Below are 20,932 nucleotides of genomic sequence, written 5' to 3' on the forward strand. Positions count from 1 at the left end.
CCCCACCCATTTTTGGCTTCCAGGTTGATGCAGGTGGCTTTCCAGGCCCCAAATGGGGTGTCGAGGGCAGCATGCACTTCCCCTCCCCATGCCCCCGTTTTGGGCCTGGAAGGCCTGAACCAACCTGGAAGCCAAAATGGGGCGTGGGGGCACTGCATGAAGCCCCAAAATGTGAGCATTCCCTGCGCATGCGCCCCCATGCATGCCCCCTAAACATGCACAGCAGAGACCCAAAGACCAGCTGGCTGGTGGGAGGCACGCCTGCCTGCGTGGTGGAGCTGGGCTGGGGCAACTGCTGACGTGCCTGCAGAGGGGGTTCTCTGTGCCACCTGTGCCACAGGTTCACCATCATAGTAATAGAGCATCTGGAACAACATAATGAGATGCAAGTGGCACAGATTTTTCTGGATGCAGAAAAAACTTTTAACAATTTGAATTGGTCTTTTATGCTTACAGTTTTGGAAGGACATGGACTTTTGGGAGAATTTTATTCAAAGGATTAAATCAATATATATACCTTAGAAGGTGCATATTATTAATAGTGATTTAATGAAACCATGTGAAATACAGAAGAAGTCAAAGCAAGGATGTCCCTTTGCTTTTTATGTTCGTTCCAGACAGTAGACAGGATGAGAAAATAATTGGTTTGAAAAGTTAAAGAGACTTTTGCTGATGATGAAGAAATTGAAGACTTTGTTGCATTAGCTGGTTTAAAAGTAAATAAACCAAAAACAAAGACCTTGGTTAAGAATAGGAGTACATCAGACTGAGAAACTTCGATTTGTATCTTTTTCAGAAAGTCTTCATACAAATGATGTCATATGCACAAACCGCAACAGAATTTCACCCACCACATATTCAGAAAACCAAAATCCATACAATTGAGGTTTCACTGCAACAAACCAAAGCCAAAACACTGTTTAATTTATATTACAGAGCATTTTATGCATAAATACATTTATACAATTATTTACAATTTATCTACAAATCAGAAAAAAAACCCTGCATTAGCCTATTGTTCAGTCCATTGCGATGGCTGTGCAGTTTATCAGTGAAAGATGATAATTTAGCTGCCCCAAAATGGTCAATGGCTGGAAAATCCTGCTGTAATTTGCTTGAATGTTTCCAATAATGAATTGAATCGAGTTGCTTGATTCCAAAACAAAGCAAAAAGTTAGCAACGGGAATTAGGCATGCTCTATTTCTTTCGTGAGAGTAAGCTTGTACTCTCAAGGCCAAAGAGCCCTTTACCCAAAGAGGAAAGGTTTAATGTCACAAAGACCAGCTGGGCAAAAATCTGAAGGTGTGCCATTATCGTTACCAAGAAATATCTGTATGGATATCAATACTGATGCACTGAAAGGATCCCTCTCTCTAGAAACAGGAGTCCATTAGAATCCAAGATTACCTTCGACAGGAGAAGGCGGGAAGAAATCCATTCACAAGAGTCAATCTTCAATACCCATTTACTGGAGGTTGCCTGGTTTTGTTTGAGAAGGTCGAAATACACGACGGATGCTACTTTCAATGAAGACTTTCAACCCTCGTAATTCTTGGGAGTACAAATATTCCAAGTACCAATCCCATCTCCTCCCCTGCAGATAAAGCATTAGAGTAGTTTACGTCTTCAGGTACAGAAATTCTTCTTTGCCATACAATTTTTAATGACCCTATAATCCCTTGCATCAGGGTGGAGTCAGGGTGACTGAATGGAGTTTGAGTGTTTACTAGCCGGATGCCCTTCCTGACACCCACATGGAGTTTGCAGCAGAGAATAATAACACGTTGCGCTCAGAGAGAGAAAAATCTGCCGTTACCTAGGATCAAACTCGCAGCCTCCTGATTGTGAGGTGAGACCTCCCCATCTGGATCCCTACCCTGCTCTCTTTTGCCATACAATATACACTCATTTTCTCTGCAGCCTCTTAATTGCCAGATCAATTTACAAAATAATGAGCCTAGAAGTACTAATATTTTGTAACTCGCACCTAGCCGTGTGGAGTCATTTATCATTCTACAATTTTATTCTCAGAAGCAATGCCCAACTGGTTACAATATAGCAAACCTCCCAAGAAATTTAGTCCTTTTCAAAACGTATGACTTTTTTTACCTGAATTAGCTTGATATCTGGAATTTTGTGTTCTGATTGTATCTGAAAAGAAAAGGACAATTAAAACAATTTTTTTTGAGCCTGGAACAGCTATTTAAGGAAGTTATTGGTTAATATGGCCTAGAAACTACATCAAAACATGCCCTTTCCGAGAATAGTATGATAGTGCTAAAGGACAAAAGGTACCATAAGGATGCTTTGGGAGTTCTAAAAATAAAATCAGGTGTATCTCTAAGCCACGTCATGAAATTAGGATACAGTAATGCAAACTTTGGGATTTTACAATGGTCCTATATCAGTTGGCTTGTATTAGACCAGGGTTGTCAAACTCAATTTCATTGAGGGCCGCATCAGGGTTGTGTTTGACCTTGGAGGGCCAGATGGGCGTGACCAGCTCAATGTCACTCGTATCGGGGGTGCCTATGGTGGCCTGAGCACTCTGCCAGCGAAAACGGGTTCCCAAGTTCCGTTTCAGTTGCAATGGCCACCTGCAACCCTCCGCCAGTGAAAATGGAGCTTGGAAGTGCCACCATTGGCCCTTGCGAACTCTGTTTTCGGCTGCGATGGCCTCCTGCAACCCCCTGCCAGTGAAAACAGAGCTCCATTTTCGCTGGAAGAGGCACAGCGGGCTGATCCTTCGCTGTTTCCAGGGCAGCCCCGCAGGCCAGGTCTAAGCACCCCGGAGGCCAGATCCAGATCCCGGGCCTTGAGTTTGACACCTCTGTATTACATTGATTTCAGAATATACCTGGATCTCCTTGAGTTCAACATGAGGAAGTTCAGTGCGTTAAAAAAATAAATAAATCTAGGCCACTTACAGAAGAGATAGCTCTTACTGCAGTGAAGCTATTGCCGTTCCACTATAAACTGAATTGTAATGGACTTAATTGCTGGGGACATTTAATTCTCTGCAATAAGCTTCTCGCTATTTCTGCCTTCAAGAGGGCTCCTCACCTTATTCCTCCATCTCTTTTTCAGGATAATCTCTATTTCATATTATAGTGATTTATTAAATCCGTATTGGTCATTATCGGCATAAGGCAGTTTCTATCTCGCCAGAAAACTGAACATGCCTACCAGTCATTGAAGCTAGCAATTGCCAAAGATTTCCCCAAAGGGCTGCTTTGTCTTTAGCGATTGAAGGGGAATGCTTATTCATGACAAATCTGCTTTCACCAAAGCACTTAGACAGAAGGATCAAATTGTTTGTTTTCTATAGTGCTCCTAGGATATGAGATCTCACTGCAGAGCCCTGATGTATTGTATATACCACGGGGAGCTAGAAACACAGACTTCGACAGACAGGAATGAAAATAATGTTCTTCAGCAAAACAAAACAAAAATTGCTCTGAGGTGAACTATGTCGAACTCTTTGAAAGGAATTGCTGCGGTTTGTCTCCTGGAGATGTGAGGCTCCCCCAGTGGAGGTAAACCAACATTGTGACATTTTTTCCTACCTTCTTTTCTCCCTAAATAATGGCTGGTCCTATATATTAAGAGCCGTTAGATTGATGTGAGATCACTGTTCATGTCAGCATGGACAAATTAGCATAATTAATCTGTTATGTAGGAAAACAAGGTAACGATTTTGATGCCTTGACTAAAAATGATGCCCGTTTCTATAAATATTCATTAGCCCCTAATTCTGTTTCTTACTAGTTAGCAAAAAGAAAAGGAAACATGAGTCTCGGAGGGAAGCAGGGCACCTCCATGGAGAAATCTTTAGCACGTTTAAATTTCTTTAACCATTGCTATAAAAATGAGAGAGAGAGAGAGAGAGAGAGAGAGAGAGAGAGAGAGAGAGAGGGAGAGAGAGAGAGAGTGTCTCAAACTCATTCTTGAGAAGTACATGAAAGCTAGAGATTTTATAGCATAGTTGCAGTTGAACCACACTATACCAATGAATAAAACAGGACACAATAAAGACTAGTGAAGGACACAACAAAGATTTAAGTATATTCAGTGAACAAACTTTGACAAAATAGGTCCTCGGAGATAAAACCTCCATTTACCTGCTGCACAAAGAGTATAGCGTAACCTGTAAAGGCCGGATGGTACACTATGTTCAAGGCCTTTCTGTATTCCTGCACCGAGGTCTTCTCCAGCACTCCAGGCTCCATATAAATCCCCTGAGGGTGGGAGTCCATCTGGAAGACGTTTGAGGTCCATAAGCATCCAACCATGCTTGTTATATATTGATTGTATTCTTGGCAAATCTGGCTGTTAAACTTAATCTGCAGCGATGCCTGAGAGGATCAAGGAAGATAAGGTTTGCAATAGCTCTTTCAACCTTCCTAAAAGCAACCGTTTGCATTACTTGCAGAATACCAGACCCAGATCTTATGAAAAGACCAAAGGCAAAAATTGCTTTCTCAGGCAAAGTCAGAAAAATAAATGGAATCTTTGAACAGGTACAGTAACTTTGGAAAACAAATTTGAAAGGTAAGAGAGAGAGAAGCTAATTACTATATTATGGCAATGACGTAGCAGGCACTGGGTCTTATTTTATTGTACCTTTTTGGATTGTAGGAATTTTTTTGCAGCTATCAAATTGGTCCGATACCTAAAATAGAAACAAAGAAGAGGCTTTGACTATTTTTCTTGAAACTCCAAACAGGACTGCTAAAATTCCAACCCGTAAGCAAAAGCTAAGAAAGATAGCTGATTTCTTGGCTACTTGCATCGCTGGTCCCCAATCCCAACATTTTAGGCATCAAGACATCTTTCGTGTCCGGCTTTATGGAAAGTTGTTAAGTTAGTAACACGGCTGTTAAGGGTCTTTGCTTGTCAGGTGGTCACAAAAGGTGATCCGATAACTCCAGGCCACTGCAACCTGTCATAAATATGAACCAGTTGCCAAGCGTCTGAATTTTGATCATTGTGACCATGGGGAGGCTGCAATGGTCGTTAGGTCAGGGCCATTGCAACTAAATGAATGGTTGTAACTCGAGGTTGTAGACAACCATGAAACCCAACAGGCTATGCATCTAATGCAGAAGGCAGGAGGTAATCATATAGAGGAACAATAGTATGTCGTTCAGTCACCATAAAAACTGGAAATCCCCCAATAGTAAGCCCAAACTCTATATAATGAATATAATTTTCAGCATAACTCCCCGACTGCTTCTTTCCGGGTGGACAATCTGCAGGTTTTGAGGGGAGAAAACTAACGTAAAGAATCCTAACATAGTATTCAGCAACTGGTGAATTCTCAAGACGCCAAGTACTAGAATCCAAACTGCTGAAAAACAACAACATGAGCCTTGCAAAAACAAATCCAGATTCACAGTTGACCCCAATGACTCAGTCCTTTGTTGACCACCAGCAAACGGGGCATTGTGTCCCCAATTAACATCACTATGTTCTACACAATTAAAACTGGAGTTCCAACGATTTAATCGTCACCAAGACGATTCTTGTAATTTTATGACAGTTATCTGCCCATCAAATCATGTCGGATTTGATGGGTGTGATGTTTGTGAAGCGCTATTTAATATGGAAAAAGTTGACTCTTCATTTCACAGGGTGGCTGGAGAGATGGCTTACACACGCGTATGAAATCACTGTCTGAGGACGACTCTTGTCCCTTTCAGTCACTCTTTGTGGGGAAAAAAGCATGAAAGCGAGTAACCAAGGCAACAGTAGGTTTAAGAGAAATAAGTCATCAACTGGGAATTCATTTTTATAACTATCTTTTTTATCAAATTTGAGCTTGGGTTTCTTGGCCGAAGAAAGCAGAGCTTGGCACAATGTTTTACGGAAGGAAAAGATGAGGCAATGAAAAGGTATGTCTTCACATCTGGGCATAAAATAACAAGTGTATAGGTCTCAGAGAACCCTTTTCAAGCTAAGTCAACAATTTCTTTTCAACTCCAATATTTAAAATGCAAGTTGTGCACATTGGCATTTAACCTCAGGCTCTGAAGTGCTTTTGCATTTAATGCTGAAGCAGAAGCTGCTTTTGCAGAATTCTTACTTGTACAGGTAGCTCTCAACTTAAGGTCACAATGGGGACTGAGGTTTCTGTTGTTGAGTGAAGTGGCCATTAAGTGAGATGCCCACATCGCCACTTTAGTCATCAATTGTAATCCCAGCTCTCCCACTTGTTGGTTCTTAAGCAATGTGGGGATTGTGAAATTATTACACAGAGGTTCCTCAGGGGTGGAGGGAAGCATGTGAAAACCTGCCATGGGCTAGGAGGCCACAGTGGCTATAGGGCTCACTGTTGAGTAGGAAGTTCCCGCAGGCCAGGAGGTCCAGACTATCTCACTGCCCCACCATGCCTAGAAGATCCAGTTTTTCTCACTGCCCCACCATACCCAGACCTCTTGGCCTGTGGGATTGTAATGTTAAGTGGTTACTGAACGGTCAGTTGTAAGTCGAACTCTACCTGTATACCAAGACCAGAAGTCTAGACTAGTCTCACAAGCCAACAGATGTTCTTCCTCTGCTGAAGAAACATCAGAATAATTCATAGCCTACGTGTTCATGGATTTTGCTTAAATTAGCTAAACGATATGCGTTAATGTATGGCATTCTCTCTTTGCACAACTAAATGGATTTCATCAGAACAGAACACACCGTGTTCCACAGCCTCAGCCCGACGTAAGTCCTCAACTTAAAGCAGTTCGCTTAGTGACCGTTCAAAGTTACAACGGCACTGAAAAAAAGTGACTTAGGACTGTTTCCCACACTTATGACTGTTGCAGCGTCCCCGTGGTCCCATGGTCAAAATTTGAATGTTTGGCAACTGACTCATATTTGTAACGGCTGCAGAGTCAGGTGATGCCCATTGAGAAGCAAAGTCAAAGGGGAACCAGGTTCACTTAACCGTGCTACTAATTTAACAACTGCAATGGTCCACTTAACAAATGTGGCAAGAAAAGCCGTAAAAAGGGGCAAAGCTCCCTTAACAAATGTCTCTCTTCGCAACATAAATTCTGGGCTCAACTGCGGTCGTACACTGAGGACTGACTACCTGCACTGGTTTACCCAGGACCATAGAGATTTGAAAGATGGTTTGAAAGGTAAAAATAGCACAGGGAAGAAAAAACAAAGGAAAGGCCCTGTCAGTACCTGAACATAATGTGGCATAGCTGGTCCACTGTGACAGAATCCATGCTGAGAAGTGCTGGATAGAAAACTCCTGCAGGAGGGATCACAAGCAAAGGGACCTGGTACTTCTGAAACATGTCACATACCTAGAATAGGCAAGGGATTTCAGTACAGTAGTTACATATAAAAACTGAGAGAGTCTCCTATCCTTGTCATCCTCCTATTCACACCGGGCTCCAATCAGGACGCAAAGCTCAATACAGATTTATTATAGATATAAAAAACATAGGCTAACGAGATTGGCTGCTACTATTGGACTTTCTACTATATAGACACTTTTAGAAGTCCCCCCCCCCCCCAAATTGATTTATTGGAGAAGATTGTTCCAATTGGAGCTACTTAATAGTGTGAATCTTAAAAAAAACCTCACTAAATACCAAACGTACTAGGTTTGAGATACTTTATTTGTTGAAAGTCTTCAAATTATTTTTGTAAGTTTGATTGTTATCTCTTAGTTGCTTTTACTGCTGTCCTAAACAGATTAAATTTTTTGTTGAGGCTCCCTTGGCTGCAATCTTTCTGAAATTGGAGAAGCATTGTTCTAAGAAAAAATAACGGGGTTCTGTATGAACAAAAGGGTTTGAATCCTTTAAATTCCTTCCTTCCTTTTCCATCTGTCTGTTTCTATCATCTATCAATCAATCACCCTATCATCCATCCATCTATCTATCTCCTGCCTTTATTATTTTTACAAATTATTCAAGGCAGCGAATACATCCAACACATCTATTAGAAACTCTTCACTAATACTATCTAAGTGTGTTATCTAAATGCTTGGAACAATGTTACAGTGAGAGTAGCTTACATACTATTTCATAGAAATCCAGAACGAAGTGCATTAAAAAAGCAGAGTTGCTCTCCAAGTGCAGGGCAATGGTTGAAAGCCGGCCAACAAAGTGGATGAGTTCTGTTATAGAATTAACCAGGCTTGAAATAGAAGTGTTCCTGCAGCAGAATGAGACACAAACAGGAACATTCGCTTTGGAAATGACTTTTACGTACAGGAGTATTTTTCTTCCCAGCTTCCAGCTGGAAATCATAGTGCAAAACAGATGGGACCACCTTTTAAAAAAGATGATACTTACAGAACTCCTGCATGTAACTCAGGTGCCATATCTGCTTGCAAGAAGTGCCAATTCAGCCAGTTCAGTAGCAGTTCCCTGAGGCTTTCAAGAACACTACACTATAGAAGAAGAACAAGGACATAAAAAACACATATTGAATAGCTGCAATTCAGTCTTAAGGAACTATGCTATGATATACTAATTGTATAGACAGACGATAGACAGACAAGCAGACAGACAGGAATCAAAAGACAGAAACAGAGCAAGACATTTTTGTAAGATTCTATCTCATTGCAAAAAAGTATGTAAGAGAAAACTGCACACTTCTTTTGGCATAAGTAGCCCTGCATTAATCAGCAAACCCAAATATTGTTTCCTGCAGCTTGGATAAAAAATGTTAACGTTTTGGAAAAATGAGCAGAGGGCCTATTTCCTTAGTATGATATAAATCAAGTTTGTTGTGTCAAAACGTCTATTCAGAGGGCCCTTCATTTACCTTAAAATAAAGTGATGAGGTGAAAAACAGCTGTGTCAACGGCTTGCAGAGATAAGGTTTCATTTCTGAAAATGAAGAAACAAACAAAGAGCAATTTTGAAACCAGCAGCACCGGACTACAGAACAGAGCAAGATTGGTTGGGTCTGCATCATGTACCTGAGAAGCCGCTGAGGGGAATCCAACTGATCATCTGCAGGACTTGTGACCTACAGCAGCAGCCATCCCAGAAGGGCAGGCTTCGGTACAAAAATTCTTCACAAGACGAGAAGCCCTCCTGAAAAGCATAAACTCTTATCAGGGAAACCCAGATTTTCTTCCAAATAAATTCTCCGACTTTCTCCTGGGCAGCAGGCTCTTAATTGTCCACTCTGGGACAAGACATCCGCGGCATCAGTTAGTTGGCCAGGGAAGGAGATACCTAACATGGAGATTATTCAATGCCATGGGACGAGGTATCTTCATGATGATACCTTCCCCATGGTGATGAATAATCTCACCCAGTATTTATTTATTTATTTTTTATTTCTTAGATTTTTAGACCGCCCCTCTCCCAGAAAGGGACTCGGGGCGGTGTACAGTCAATACAATAAAATCGGTCATAATAATAAAATACATTTAAGATACATTTGGAGGGGGAGATAGGCTGTACTAAGAAATAAATATATTCTAATCCTAAAAACATCACAATTAAAACCCCAAACCCAATTAAAATAGAATAAATCCCCGGGAGGTAAAACTAAGAAAGTGCCAGGCCAGCTGATTGAAATAGGTGAGTCTTTAACTTTTGCCGGAAGGAACGGAGGTCGGTGGTAGTTCGAATGTCAGTGGCTTCCTGGGGATCTTCTATTTAACACGGAGAGTGGAAAGACTACCAAATCCTGCAGAACCCCACATAATAGGGATATAGGGTGGGATCTCTCACTCCCAACCAACACTGAGTGATACTGTGGAATCTCAGCTGATGCCACATCCAAAACCTAGTTAGGCATATTTCCACAAGGGGAACCTTCTCCTCCGAACCCAGCCTCTCATCTTGGATTAGATCTCAGATAAAGGAGGATTGATTAAGGATAGAAGGACTGCCAGATCAGGGAAAAGGACTGGGGGGCTGGAATGCAGAACTGGTATAAGACACCTGGCCTGCCTTTGCTACAAGTGGCCTATCCATAGTCTCCCACCTTCCTATATCCATTGTAATCTTCCCAACTGCCCCCAATTGTGCTGAGCTCTCTACGTGCCCCATCCTATGCCCGCTGGAATGGCGTGCTGCTGCCATTCCAATACACACCCTGGTGGTGCCAAAGGCAAAAACATTCTTTTGATAATCATGGAAAGGAAAAGCTTAAACTAACCTGTAAGAAGCATTCAGCTTCCAAAACGGTGTCCAAGAATTCTTTGAATTCCAGTTCATATTTCTGGTTTTCAATCTTAGTCCAAGGGCATTCTGTGTTATAAATAAGAAAATTGAGAAAAAAAATTGTTTGGTTAGAATCCTTTCTTTTTTGCCTCTCTGAGAAATAATAAGCCATTATATGTGCAAGCAACAGTATCAAAAGTGGTATTCAGCTGGTTTGGACTGGTTTGCCTGAACCAGTTGTGAAAATCGCGGGTGGGCCCGCTCACCCGCCCCAGCTCTATGCCGTCCTACTTAGACACATTTTCATGCCAAAGCGCATGCGTGGAATGCCAAACGCATGCGTGGATAGGTGCTCCCGTTTGCGAACCGGCAGGGAAAGTAAGTGAATACCACCCCTTGGACAGTATGTTTTAGCATACAGGTAGTCCTCAACTTACAACCACAATTGGGACCAAAATTGCCGTTGCTAAGTGAAACACTTGTTAAGTGAGCTTTGCCCCATTTTACAATCTTTTTTGACACAGTTAAGCGAATCACGACAGTTGTTAAGTTAGTAACTTGGTTGTTAAATGAATCGGCCTTCCCTATCTGCTTGTCAGAAGGTCGCCAAAACTAATCACATAACTCCATTACACTGAAACTGTCATAAATACGAGACAGTTGCCAAGCATCTGAATACTGATCACTTAACCACAGGGAAACTGCAACGGTCATAAAGGCGAAAAAAGATCATACGTCACTTTTCTCATTGCTGTTGTAACTTCTAACAGTCACTAAATGAATAGTTGTAAGTGGAGGGCCACTTGCTATTTATCTTCATTTAGAGGGCACCAGTCACAAGAAGGAGTTCCCCTACCTTCTCTGAAGGTTTGGCCAAGCCAATAGTACATCCTCTGGTAAACGACATCGTCTGTGATACAATTAACGTAGTGGAGCAACAGGTGATTTCCTAACACTGAGCCTATTTGGGAAGGAAGCTATGAAAGCAATCAGGAGAAGACATGGTCAACTAACACGCACTGTAGACATGGTTGAGTTAATGCTACTTTGTTTCTTGATCGTTTTTAAACAAACACTCATAAGCTGCTTTGCTACAGTAACTTAATGGTATTTACTTTTTCAGTTCTGTTTAGAAAATATGTCCCCCCTCTCGCTTGAATTAAAAAAGAAAACTTGCCTAAGACAAAACAATACACATCAAAATGATCAGGAAGGTATAATAATCCCTAATAGAAGTTCATGTTTTTACAGTACATTGTAACTAGCATGTACTTTCAGGTCTTTTAAAAACAGTGATCCATTCTAGAATTTTTTGACTTGCATTATATTAGACAGGCATTTATTATTGTAATATATTAACAAGCTTCAGGGTGCTAAACCACGCACTTGCACTCCCATCCTTTGTTGTTTTTGTTCCCTTGGATGTCAGCCACTTACTTCTAAACAATGGATGTTCTCCAAAAGCTGGGAGAAAGTCTGAAGATGCTGCACTGGGAAGAATTCAGGATGACTATTGAAATCGATACAATTGGCCGTAGAACTCTGAGCCGAGTAATCAGAGTTGCTGTTACTCGCAGGTATCGTCAATTTTGAAGTCCATTTCTACAAAAAGCAGAAATCCAACCCTAGCAATTCATAGGTATAATTCTGTCGTGATGAAATAGAGTTTTCAACTCAATTACTCTTTTCTAAATATGATTTCTTTAATGGATCATCCCCATCCTTACACACACACAAATACACACAGACACACACACACAGAGGGAGGGCGCTATATTCAATATGGAAATTCACGGCAGGACCGAGACAGAGCAAAGAAAATTTCAGAGCCTTTGCGCACTCCATTGAATTAGTAAAATCAGAAAATATTAAACAATATGAATGCTGCCCCCCCCCGAAATATCTATGTAGATGTTAAAAAAGATGAGAAAGAGAGAAAAAAAGATGGAAGCATCAAGAAATCAGTTACTATTGTAATGGAAGATGGTTTGGCAAATAATAAAGAAACTGATTGTGAATTATAAAGAGGAGCAATCTAAGGAATAGTCTAGAAAGTAACAACTGCCAAAAAAGGTCAATGAAAAGATTGACACACAATCAGACTAGGAACCGCATTTAAACAATCTAAAGTAACTTACTTTCTTTGGGGGCTGAAATGCTAAAACTGGTTGAGATGTAGGTGAAATGCCATAAATCCGTTGCTTTATGTTACCAATGGCAGTTTTCCACAGGTTTTCCGAGTTCTTAAATCGCATCTGTAGTGAAAGTGAAAGTTTCCATTATCCAAGATGAAAAAGAGTGTGTTAAACAGCGTGTGTCTGCGTATACGTCTATGCATGTATTATTTCCACGTATATTTAATTTAATATTTAATTCCACGTATTCACACCTGGAATTAAAAATACATGCAAGCCTTTCTTTTTCAAATGTTTAGAAGGGTAAAACTTAAAAGAGTTGAATGGCAGAAGACCATTCAACTCAATGTGGATTAAACTCCAATTCAATGATTTCTATTTTCATAGAAATCATTTATATGATGGTACTCAAGTCTTTGGTATTAGGATGTGAGATTATTTTAGAAAGGATTGTATAGGAAGAGTTTTCATCTTCTGCTTCCAAGTTTGCTCACTCTTCTTCTCTGGTCTACAGGTTCTAACTACACACAAATGCACACCACTTCATATGTTCTGCCCTGCAATCATCAAGATAGTCCTCTCATAGAGAAATCAAAGGATAGCCCTTCCATTCAGTCATCCTTTCTCTCACCTTTGTGCTTTGGAACAAATTTGAAGACACCATGCTTGGAGCAAAGCTTTTATACATTAAGAGAAGAGCCTGCAATGGAGCTTCTGATCCCTGAGTAAACATAAAAACAAAAACAGTCTAAAATTAATTGCTGAAAAAGGATGAAAGTAAAGTCCTCTTATTATAACTCACAAGTATAGGAATCGGAGGATTATTCTAGCTCCTTATGTGTGAGAGCAGTTGTGAAAAGAGAAGAATCGAATAAAGAAGTCTCTACTGACATAAGCATTTGGTGGGCACCCTCTTATTTATGGATTATATACGTTGTTTGCAGAGCATCACTTCTCAAGAGAAGTCTTAATCAGCTGTTAGAACATTAGATCCTTCTATATTGTTATATCACATTTCTAAAATATGTACAGTATATGTATTTGGTACTGGTATATTTATATTTAAAAACCATCTCTTAAAAACTGAACACTGAGATAAAAATGGAAATAAATACTGGATATTGATTAGTTTTCACCCTGTACAAAAGCTATCCCGTCACAGATGTGAATTTAAATCTTATAAATTGTACTTCACATGACATTGGTTTCAAATGACTCACCATCTTGGATCTTAAATCTAAGAGTCGTCGCACACGGAAAGGTTTTACTAGGAAGAAAGATAAACATTGTCCAATTATTTGGTGTTTTTAAAGATTTTATATTCTGGTCTTGACGAGGCTATATATAAAAAGGAAAAGGTACTTTTCTTCTAAGAGATGAACATACTAGACTCAAGCTAGAATAGCATATACAAGCAAAATTGACTAGCTTCCCTTATTCTATGGGTTATAATCTTATAAACTGGAACACTAAAGAGTTGAACACCTGTTCTAAAAACAAAACAAAAAACCTCATTTGCAGGTAATTCAAATCAATCGAATAGGCTAGCAAGGAAAATTTAAAAAATAACTGTAGTAGCTCAAAGCCTTTAAGGAAGAAAACAAGAAAAAATACTTTATTTTGAAAGCACATTACACATTCTGATTCCAATGATCATCTCACCATTTTCTCCTTTGGTCAGCAAATATAGCACATGGCAGACGAAGGGGCACTACAGAAAAAAATATATCAAAGAAATACATAATTGGGCACAGTTTATGCTTTACACTTCTCCAAAACAATATAAGGAGTTAGCATTTCTTTTATACCTAGGATACACTAGTGGCATTATATTGAACAATTTGAATTTCAGTACCTTAAAAACATCAGCTTAAGGGTTGCAGCAAGCACTAAATCACATGACTGGGCTAGCACTCTAAAAACAGACAGGGCTGGCCCAATTTGGGAGTGATTTTAGGAGTTTCAGGAACTGAAATGGGAGCCTTAAGCATCTGCAATGCTTTAAATGCCTGTTCACTCCTTGCTGAGCCTCCCAATGGGAAAAGGATGCATGTCTTTAGATTTCTTACTCTGGGAGACACAAACAGCATGGCTGCATGTAATAGGTGGCCCCAGGTGGTATTTTTGTACCTCTGGTTTGTTTTTTTAAAAAACCTTTCTAATCTACCATTACAGTAGTAAAAATATAATATAATTGTGTTCCTTTTTTGAACAACTAAGGACTGTATCTTTAATTACAACCCAAGTAAGGAGTTAGGTTTTACACAGTTCTTCACTGGACCCCCAAGACAAAAACATTTGTTGGCCTACCAACATAGACACTATCTAAAACTGAAATGCTGCACATCTCTATTGCACAGTATCTAGAAAATCTTTTTTAAAACACGTATTAATTTTTATCTTACCAATTTTTCATCCTGTAAGAAGTTGAAGAAGAACCCATAGAGTGCATTAACCTTTTCTTTATGATCAATCAAATCGTACATTGCAATTAACCATTTTAAGAAGAGAACCTAATGGGAAGAAAACATAAATTGATCAGGTGATATGAATGTGGATCATAGGGTAAGGAATGAGTGTTCAACGCAGAGAGATATAAAAGAACTGCAGATGTCAACAGGACACACCATACTAGTCAAAATGTTATTAAGGGCCAAGATATCAGGACATGCTTGCCAACTTACCTGAGTATTGCGAGAACATTTGCCAACACAAAGCCACGAAACAGCTGAAACAATTGATTCCTCTGTTATTGTTGAAATGGGAATCAGGTTCTTCAACAGTCGGGTGTTTATCACTTCAGCTGGAATAGATTAATTTTTCATAAGGCTTAAGTACTGAAACACCCAAGTAAAATATGAAAAGACATTTTACAAAGAGAGAGAAAGATGTCTTTTTTCTTCTCTTTTCTTACCAAACTTGCCGCTGAGTGCTATATTCAGCAAGGCATCAATTTCTTCCGGCGTCAAACCTCTTTCTTGGGCAATTTTTTCCACACTTAATAAGTGTTTTTGCAAAGCTTCATTTTTCAGGGAAGTACGATCTTTAACTAGAAAGAAAAAAAAATCAAAACATGAGATGAAAGTAGGTGCAATCCTCGTGAGCAGCAAGCATCTCATAGGAGAATCTGCCCACTTTGCTTATTTCACCATCACCATCAAAGTTCATTCAATTTTGAGGCCATCCAAGTGTTTATTGACTTTAGGCACTTTACAAAAGAAAAATAACACACATAGAAAATTGACCGGAATTTTAACTCAATAGCAGTTTATTTATTTATTTATTTATTTACTTATTTACTGAGCGCTTATAGACCGCCCCCTCTCCTGAAAGGGACTCGGGGCGGTGTACAGTCCATATCAGAAATACATCATATAAATAACTATAAAATTAAACAATTAAAATTATTAAATAGATAGATACGACGGAGGATAAAAAAGGTTTAAAAGAACTGTACAGCTGAGTAAATAGTTTAAAACCCCAACAAATATCCCATAAAATTAAATTTAAAAAACAATTCCCCTAAAATACCAGTTAAGAAATATGTTTGCCAGGAAGTAGCAGTTATGATTATGCCAGGCCAGCCAATCGGAACAGGTGTGTCTTCAATTTTTGTCGGAAGGAGCGGAAGTCGGTGGTGGTTCTAATGTCGGGGGGGGGGGAGGTCATTCCAGAGGGTTGGGCCCATCACAGAGAAGGCCCTACTCCTTGGCGCCGCCCGTTGGCATTGCCTAGTGGACGGCACTAGGAGAAGTCCCTCCCTGTGAGAGCGAAAAGTTAAAAAAAAACCCACCAAAATATTTCCTACAAAATGAACCTCCATTGGAAAATTAACTTTTATCATTTGTAAAAATGTGTTGTTTACCTGGAAAAGTGTTAATATATGCTATGACAACTATGATCAATAAAAAAATCTCACAATGATTTCAACTATTCTTTTTTGCAAGACTTTGAGTGAACATTAAAACTATATCCATTCTAATTAAAAGTATAAATACTTATGTTATACTAAGGCTTTTTAAAAAATGTATTTGCATTCTTATATGTGCTGTCAAATAAAGTATTTAGAAACAGCCACATAGGCATAAACATATTGCTAATCTAACCCAAGATTAGATATTTTATCATTTTTACTGCATTTGAATAAACCATCCTCTTTAACATTAATTAAAACAGATGACTATTACACTAAGACGTACACAGTAAAATTCTGTTCTGTTGAAAACAATGCTCTGCTGAAAGGCAGTAATGACACATACATAATCAAATTTATAGTTGCCTTTTTTGATCCAGGGTGACACCTGACTGATCTTATTTAGACGCTTGGGTTTTCTTTGTTTTAGGGCATTAAATGCTTAGCCTTGCTTTTATCCTTACTTTTTGTCAAAAAGACCAGTGCTTCTTCAAGAGGATCCTGGGGGCAGTCTGTCTCTTCATTGGAAAGTATTTCATGGTCTTTATGGTCCTGGGTACTTTTGCTGCCATTTGCTATCCATGTGGATATACCAGTTTGTTTACTTGAACTAATTGGTATATTCTTCTTTTGCTTTTTAGCAGCTACTCCTCTCTTCATCCTTTTGAATTCCAAACATAGAAATGCCAACAGGGCCTATTATTTTCATTTGCCAGAAATAACGCTGTGTCCAATCATGTTAAACTGTGGCATCCACATTGAAAGAACTACCTGGAAAAGAAAGAAAGCCATCTTAAGTGGATTATAAACTCACAACAATGCTATGATGAAATCAAACTATGGGAATGTATTCCATAAAAATGTTTTCTTTTTCTTAGAGGCAGTCAGGAACTGTGTGTGTGTGTGTGTGTGTGTATAATACTATTGTTATAAAATAAAGTGTCAATATTTATAAACAATTCTGTTCTAGTATCAGCCTTAGTGCTACAGCTTCCTATAATGATCCTTATTCCCAGGAGGGGCATTATGGTAACTCCAAGTCCCAATGTATCATCTATTTCAGGGGTGTTAAACTGGCGGCCCGTGGGCTGATGTATTATACACAGGTCACGCTCACCCCAGCTCCTCAAAGGAAAAAATAATAATCATGAAACATCACATGACAGCAATGTGACGCCATGAATTTGACACCCGTGATCTATTTTGTACAATTCATAAACAACTACACTTTTCAAAGGCTCTGAGAAATTAACAGTATTATAATAAAAATATTTGAAAACAATGCTCAACACAAATGCATCTAAACCACCAAATTGGAGCATACTATATAAGATTCATTTTTCTTGCCATGTACATTTATACATCCGAACTAGATTGTGTTATTTCTCTGTATCATATATGTGAGTATATGCATAATTGTTTATTTATTTTGTCATGTTTATGTAGTGTATATTGGAGGTGCTGATCCTTTGAGAGCTGCATGCAACGAAATTTCATTTTAATGTCTGCCGATTAGTGTACAAAGTGACAATAAAGTTTCTAAGTTAAATTATACATACATTTCCCCTAGTCCAGTCCTTCCCGGGTATTGGAGTACAAAATTCTTTCACTTCTTCCTGATTAGCAAGTTGCCTAGCAACTCAGGCCCCTGAGTCTGTGTAGACTAGAGCTAAAGACCTATCTCCTGAATTTGGAAGAGAAAAGCACTTTTAAGTTTTGCAAAAGCAGCTTTTTCTTGTCTATCTAAAAATACAAATCACCAAATTGTACAGGCAAAGCAAGAAACTTTGCAGAATAATTTTATAGGTACAGACACAAACAATCCATATATTCAATATACGACAACATTAACAACTACAAGTTCATTGCCAAACACAGCTAAATACACCCAAAGGGAGATTTTATTAGCCAGAAGGTGGGCAACTATTATTATCAGGGAAATATGATAGAAATAAAAATTATTCCACCAAGGACTTTTTAAATTTCCTGTTGCTAATGCTGATTCCCAGCTCCTTCTATCTTTAGGGGCAGGTTTTGGTTTAGTTTTTATTGTCATTGCACCTTGTACAATGCCATCTTCAGTGTATATCATACATAAAAAAACTATAAAAAATAAAACAAAAACACACATCCTTCACATTTTATACAATTGAATTGAAAACCCCTGATATTGCATTAATATTGCACTATGCTGGAAAATTCAATATAGTTATTGCTCTGGGATAGAAGCTGTTTTTCAGCCTATTTGTCCTTGTTTTTATTGTCCTGTACTGTCTGCCAAACGGTAATAGTTAAAAAAAAAGATGCCTAGGATGAGATGGAGGTTACTCATCCTCCTAGCACACAAGCCCACCAAAGCCCTTCAAAAATATCCTCAGCAAACCAAAAGATGCAACACCTGAAGGGGGGGAAATGTCATCTACATATAATATACAATGTAAAAAACTGCAACAAGGCAAGAACTGGATGATGGGAGTTGTCACACTCTACCTAGAGAGGCACCAGGTTGGAAGAGTGAGAGGGGGGAAAAGGGTGGTTTTGGCACTCGGTGCCGAAAAGGTTCGCCATCACGGCATTACACCAGCGTGAACAAGTTAATTACCTTGCGCCCACCCTACAAGTCCATGGTACTACTTCGTTAGGATGCTGTTTCGCATTCAGGAGTCTGACATATTAATCTGTGCAAACCTTTCCATGCACCTTATATCATATAAATATGGCAACTTATTTATGACATATTTATTGGTTGGCAGTACCAGGAAAATAAATATATGTTTAATCTTATTTACATTTTTATCCCTGGAAGTAGTTGTCGTAGGGGCCCCAGTACACTGCTTTGCTCGGGGGCCCACAATGCTGTAAAGGCGGCCCTGGGGGGGGGTTTAAGAGTCCGGTGTGGGCGAGTTTAAAGGACCCTTCCCCCCCCTCACATCCCACCTCCCCAGAATCCAACAGGTCAGCCGGGGTGGAGCCCAGCCCCAAAGCCGGCTCAGGCCTTGAATCGAACCCGGGGCCAACGTTACCTGAGGACCGGGCAGAGGGTTATTCCCGGCTCAGAGTCTCGTCTGAACGCTGGGAACCGGCCTGGCAGAAGACGCGTTGCCTTAGACAACCCCCGGGGGGAAGGTGTCGCGGGTGCAAAAGACCTCAGGGGCGACTCTTCACCGGGCCTCCGGGTCCGACCAGTCTTCCCGCCTTTACTCCTTCTTCTCACCAGGCCTCGGGCCCTCCTCGATCAGCTCCTGCCTGCCGTCCGTCCCCTCCGGCTACTGCCGCCTCAGGGCCTTACTTAGGCCGCTCCGCTGCCACAACAACCGCCGCGACCAATTTCTCTCTTTAACCGCCGTCCGTTTCAAAATATTTTCGCCCCTCCCACGCGCAGGCGCACCTCGTCGTCCGGACGCCAGAAGGGGCGGGGCCGCGCGCCCAGAACCTTTTCCCATTGGTTTAGGCGGCTGCCACCGTCGGCCCGGAGCGTCGCTGATTTGCCGTGAGCAGGCGCAGGCGCTCTTTCTCTCGTCTCCTTCTCGTCTTGTCAATTTCAGACGCCGGAGTAGAAGGATGACGTCACCCGAGTTTTCGGAGCTAAAAGCCGGGCGGAACCTGGAAGGAAAGGGCGCATGCGCGACACTGGACTATTTACTATGGATAATTGGAAATTGTTGTCGCGTTTGGCTCTTAGTGACGCGATGGACGTTGTGTTGCTGCGAGTTTGTGTCAGCAGTAATTGCTGCTTTGGATTCTTCTGCAAGCTTCGATAGTGATGGCGTCTAAATACCTTATTTTATTCTTATTTTTCTCAAGTACACTTGCACCCATTCGTTTAAACTTGGGAACTTTAAGACTTGTGGACTTCAACTCCCAGAATTCCCCAGCCAAGGAATTCTGGGATTTGAAATCCACAAGTCTTAAAGCCAGCTGGGGAATTCTGGGATTTGAAGTCCACAAGTCTTGAAGTTCCCAAGTTTGGACACCCCTGGTTTAAGGCACTGAAAAAAATTATTTTTGACAGTTTTTCATACTTACAACCATTGCAGCATCCTCAAGAAGATCATGCCATCAGTATTCAGAGATCTGGCAACTGACCTGTATTTATGACGGTTGTGGTGTCCGGGGTCATGTGATCACCTTTTGTGACCTTCTGACCAGCAAAATCAAACAGGGAAGGCAAATTCACTTAACTGTGCAGTGGTTCACTTAATAGCAGTGGCAAGGAAGGTTGTAAAATGGAGCAAAACTCACTTCACAACTGTCTTGCTTAGCAGCGGAAATTTTGGGCTCAGTTATAGTTATAAATTGAGGATTACCTGTATCAAGGTCTTATTAGTGCTTCAGTGAGCAGCCTGGTGTTATTCATCTATTCTAAGTGCTTTTAAAAAAATAGCATTTGGTGCTGTAAGATATTCTCACCAATTTTCTGCAGTATCACCTTTCAAAAGCCCAGTTTCTCCTTTGGTTAGCCTTCTGATTGTCTACAGATTTCGCAGCCATGTTAAAAGTGGGAAAAATCATGATATGCCAATATTCACTTTTCTTGCCAGTGTGATGTCTCTTTCTTTTTTTGTCTAGACCTGTCATTTGTCTCCCAAGTAGATATATTTTTATTTCATGACTAAGAGTAATCTTTATGTTCGTTATCGGTAAGAGATAAAGTCTGGAACCTTTTCAACTTCTTTGCCAGCCGTTTGGATTGGACTGGCATTATCTACGGATGTGTTTGCGATGGTAATGCAGGATGCTG

The 20,932-nt window shown here is 40.2% G+C and overlaps 1 protein-coding gene across 3 annotated transcripts; it reads right to left on the reverse strand.

Annotated features, from left to right (window-relative positions):
• Positions 1 to 902: 902 nt before the first annotated feature.
• On the reverse strand, positions 903 to 19,622 carry CENPI (centromere protein I). Of its 3 annotated transcripts, none has more exons than XM_081964352.1 (22): positions 19,481 to 19,622; positions 17,751 to 17,875; positions 16,656 to 16,962; positions 15,193 to 15,327; positions 14,963 to 15,081; positions 14,684 to 14,791; positions 13,941 to 13,989; positions 13,499 to 13,545; positions 12,910 to 12,999; positions 12,282 to 12,398; positions 11,581 to 11,745; positions 11,000 to 11,120; positions 10,139 to 10,230; positions 8,943 to 9,060; positions 8,786 to 8,850; positions 8,311 to 8,408; positions 8,035 to 8,170; positions 7,187 to 7,311; positions 4,625 to 4,673; positions 4,123 to 4,356; positions 2,111 to 2,152; positions 903 to 1,595 (listed from the first exon to the last, which is right to left on the reverse strand). In XM_081964352.1, exons 3-22 carry the CDS (start codon positions 16,849 to 16,851, stop codon positions 1,467 to 1,469), a joined length of 2,235 nt encoding a protein of 744 aa, XP_081820478.1. In that variant the 5' UTR covers positions 16,852 to 16,962; positions 17,751 to 17,875; positions 19,481 to 19,622; the 3' UTR covers positions 903 to 1,466. The 3 variants fall into 3 exon arrangements, with proteins under 3 accessions (XP_081820478.1, XP_081820479.1, XP_081820477.1); XM_081964353.1 differs by having other exon boundaries at positions 16,656 to 16,958; positions 19,215 to 19,559; XM_081964351.1 differs by having other exon boundaries at positions 19,215 to 19,559.
• Between the last annotated feature and the right edge of the window lie 1,310 nt (positions 19,623 to 20,932).

The sequence above is a fragment of the Natrix helvetica genome, assembly GCF_964273705.1.
Source record: "Natrix helvetica genome assembly, chromosome: 11".
Lineage (NCBI taxonomy): Eukaryota > Metazoa > Chordata > Lepidosauria > Squamata > Natricidae > Natrix > Natrix helvetica.

Excerpts from the sequence above, each read along its gene's own strand:
- CENPI (XM_081964352.1), bottom strand. The coding sequence starts at position 16,851 with ATGAAGAGAGGAGTAGCTGCTAAAAAGCAAAAGAAGAATATACCAATT. Across the intron at positions 8,851-8,942 it reads TCCCCTCAGCGGCTTCTCAG|AAATGAAACCTTATCTCTGC; the intron begins GTACATGATGCA and ends CTTCATTTTCAG. Across the intron at positions 2,153-4,122 it reads CTATACTCTTTGTGCAGCAG|ATACAATCAGAACACAAAAT; the intron begins GTAAATGGAGGT and ends TTTTCTTTTCAG.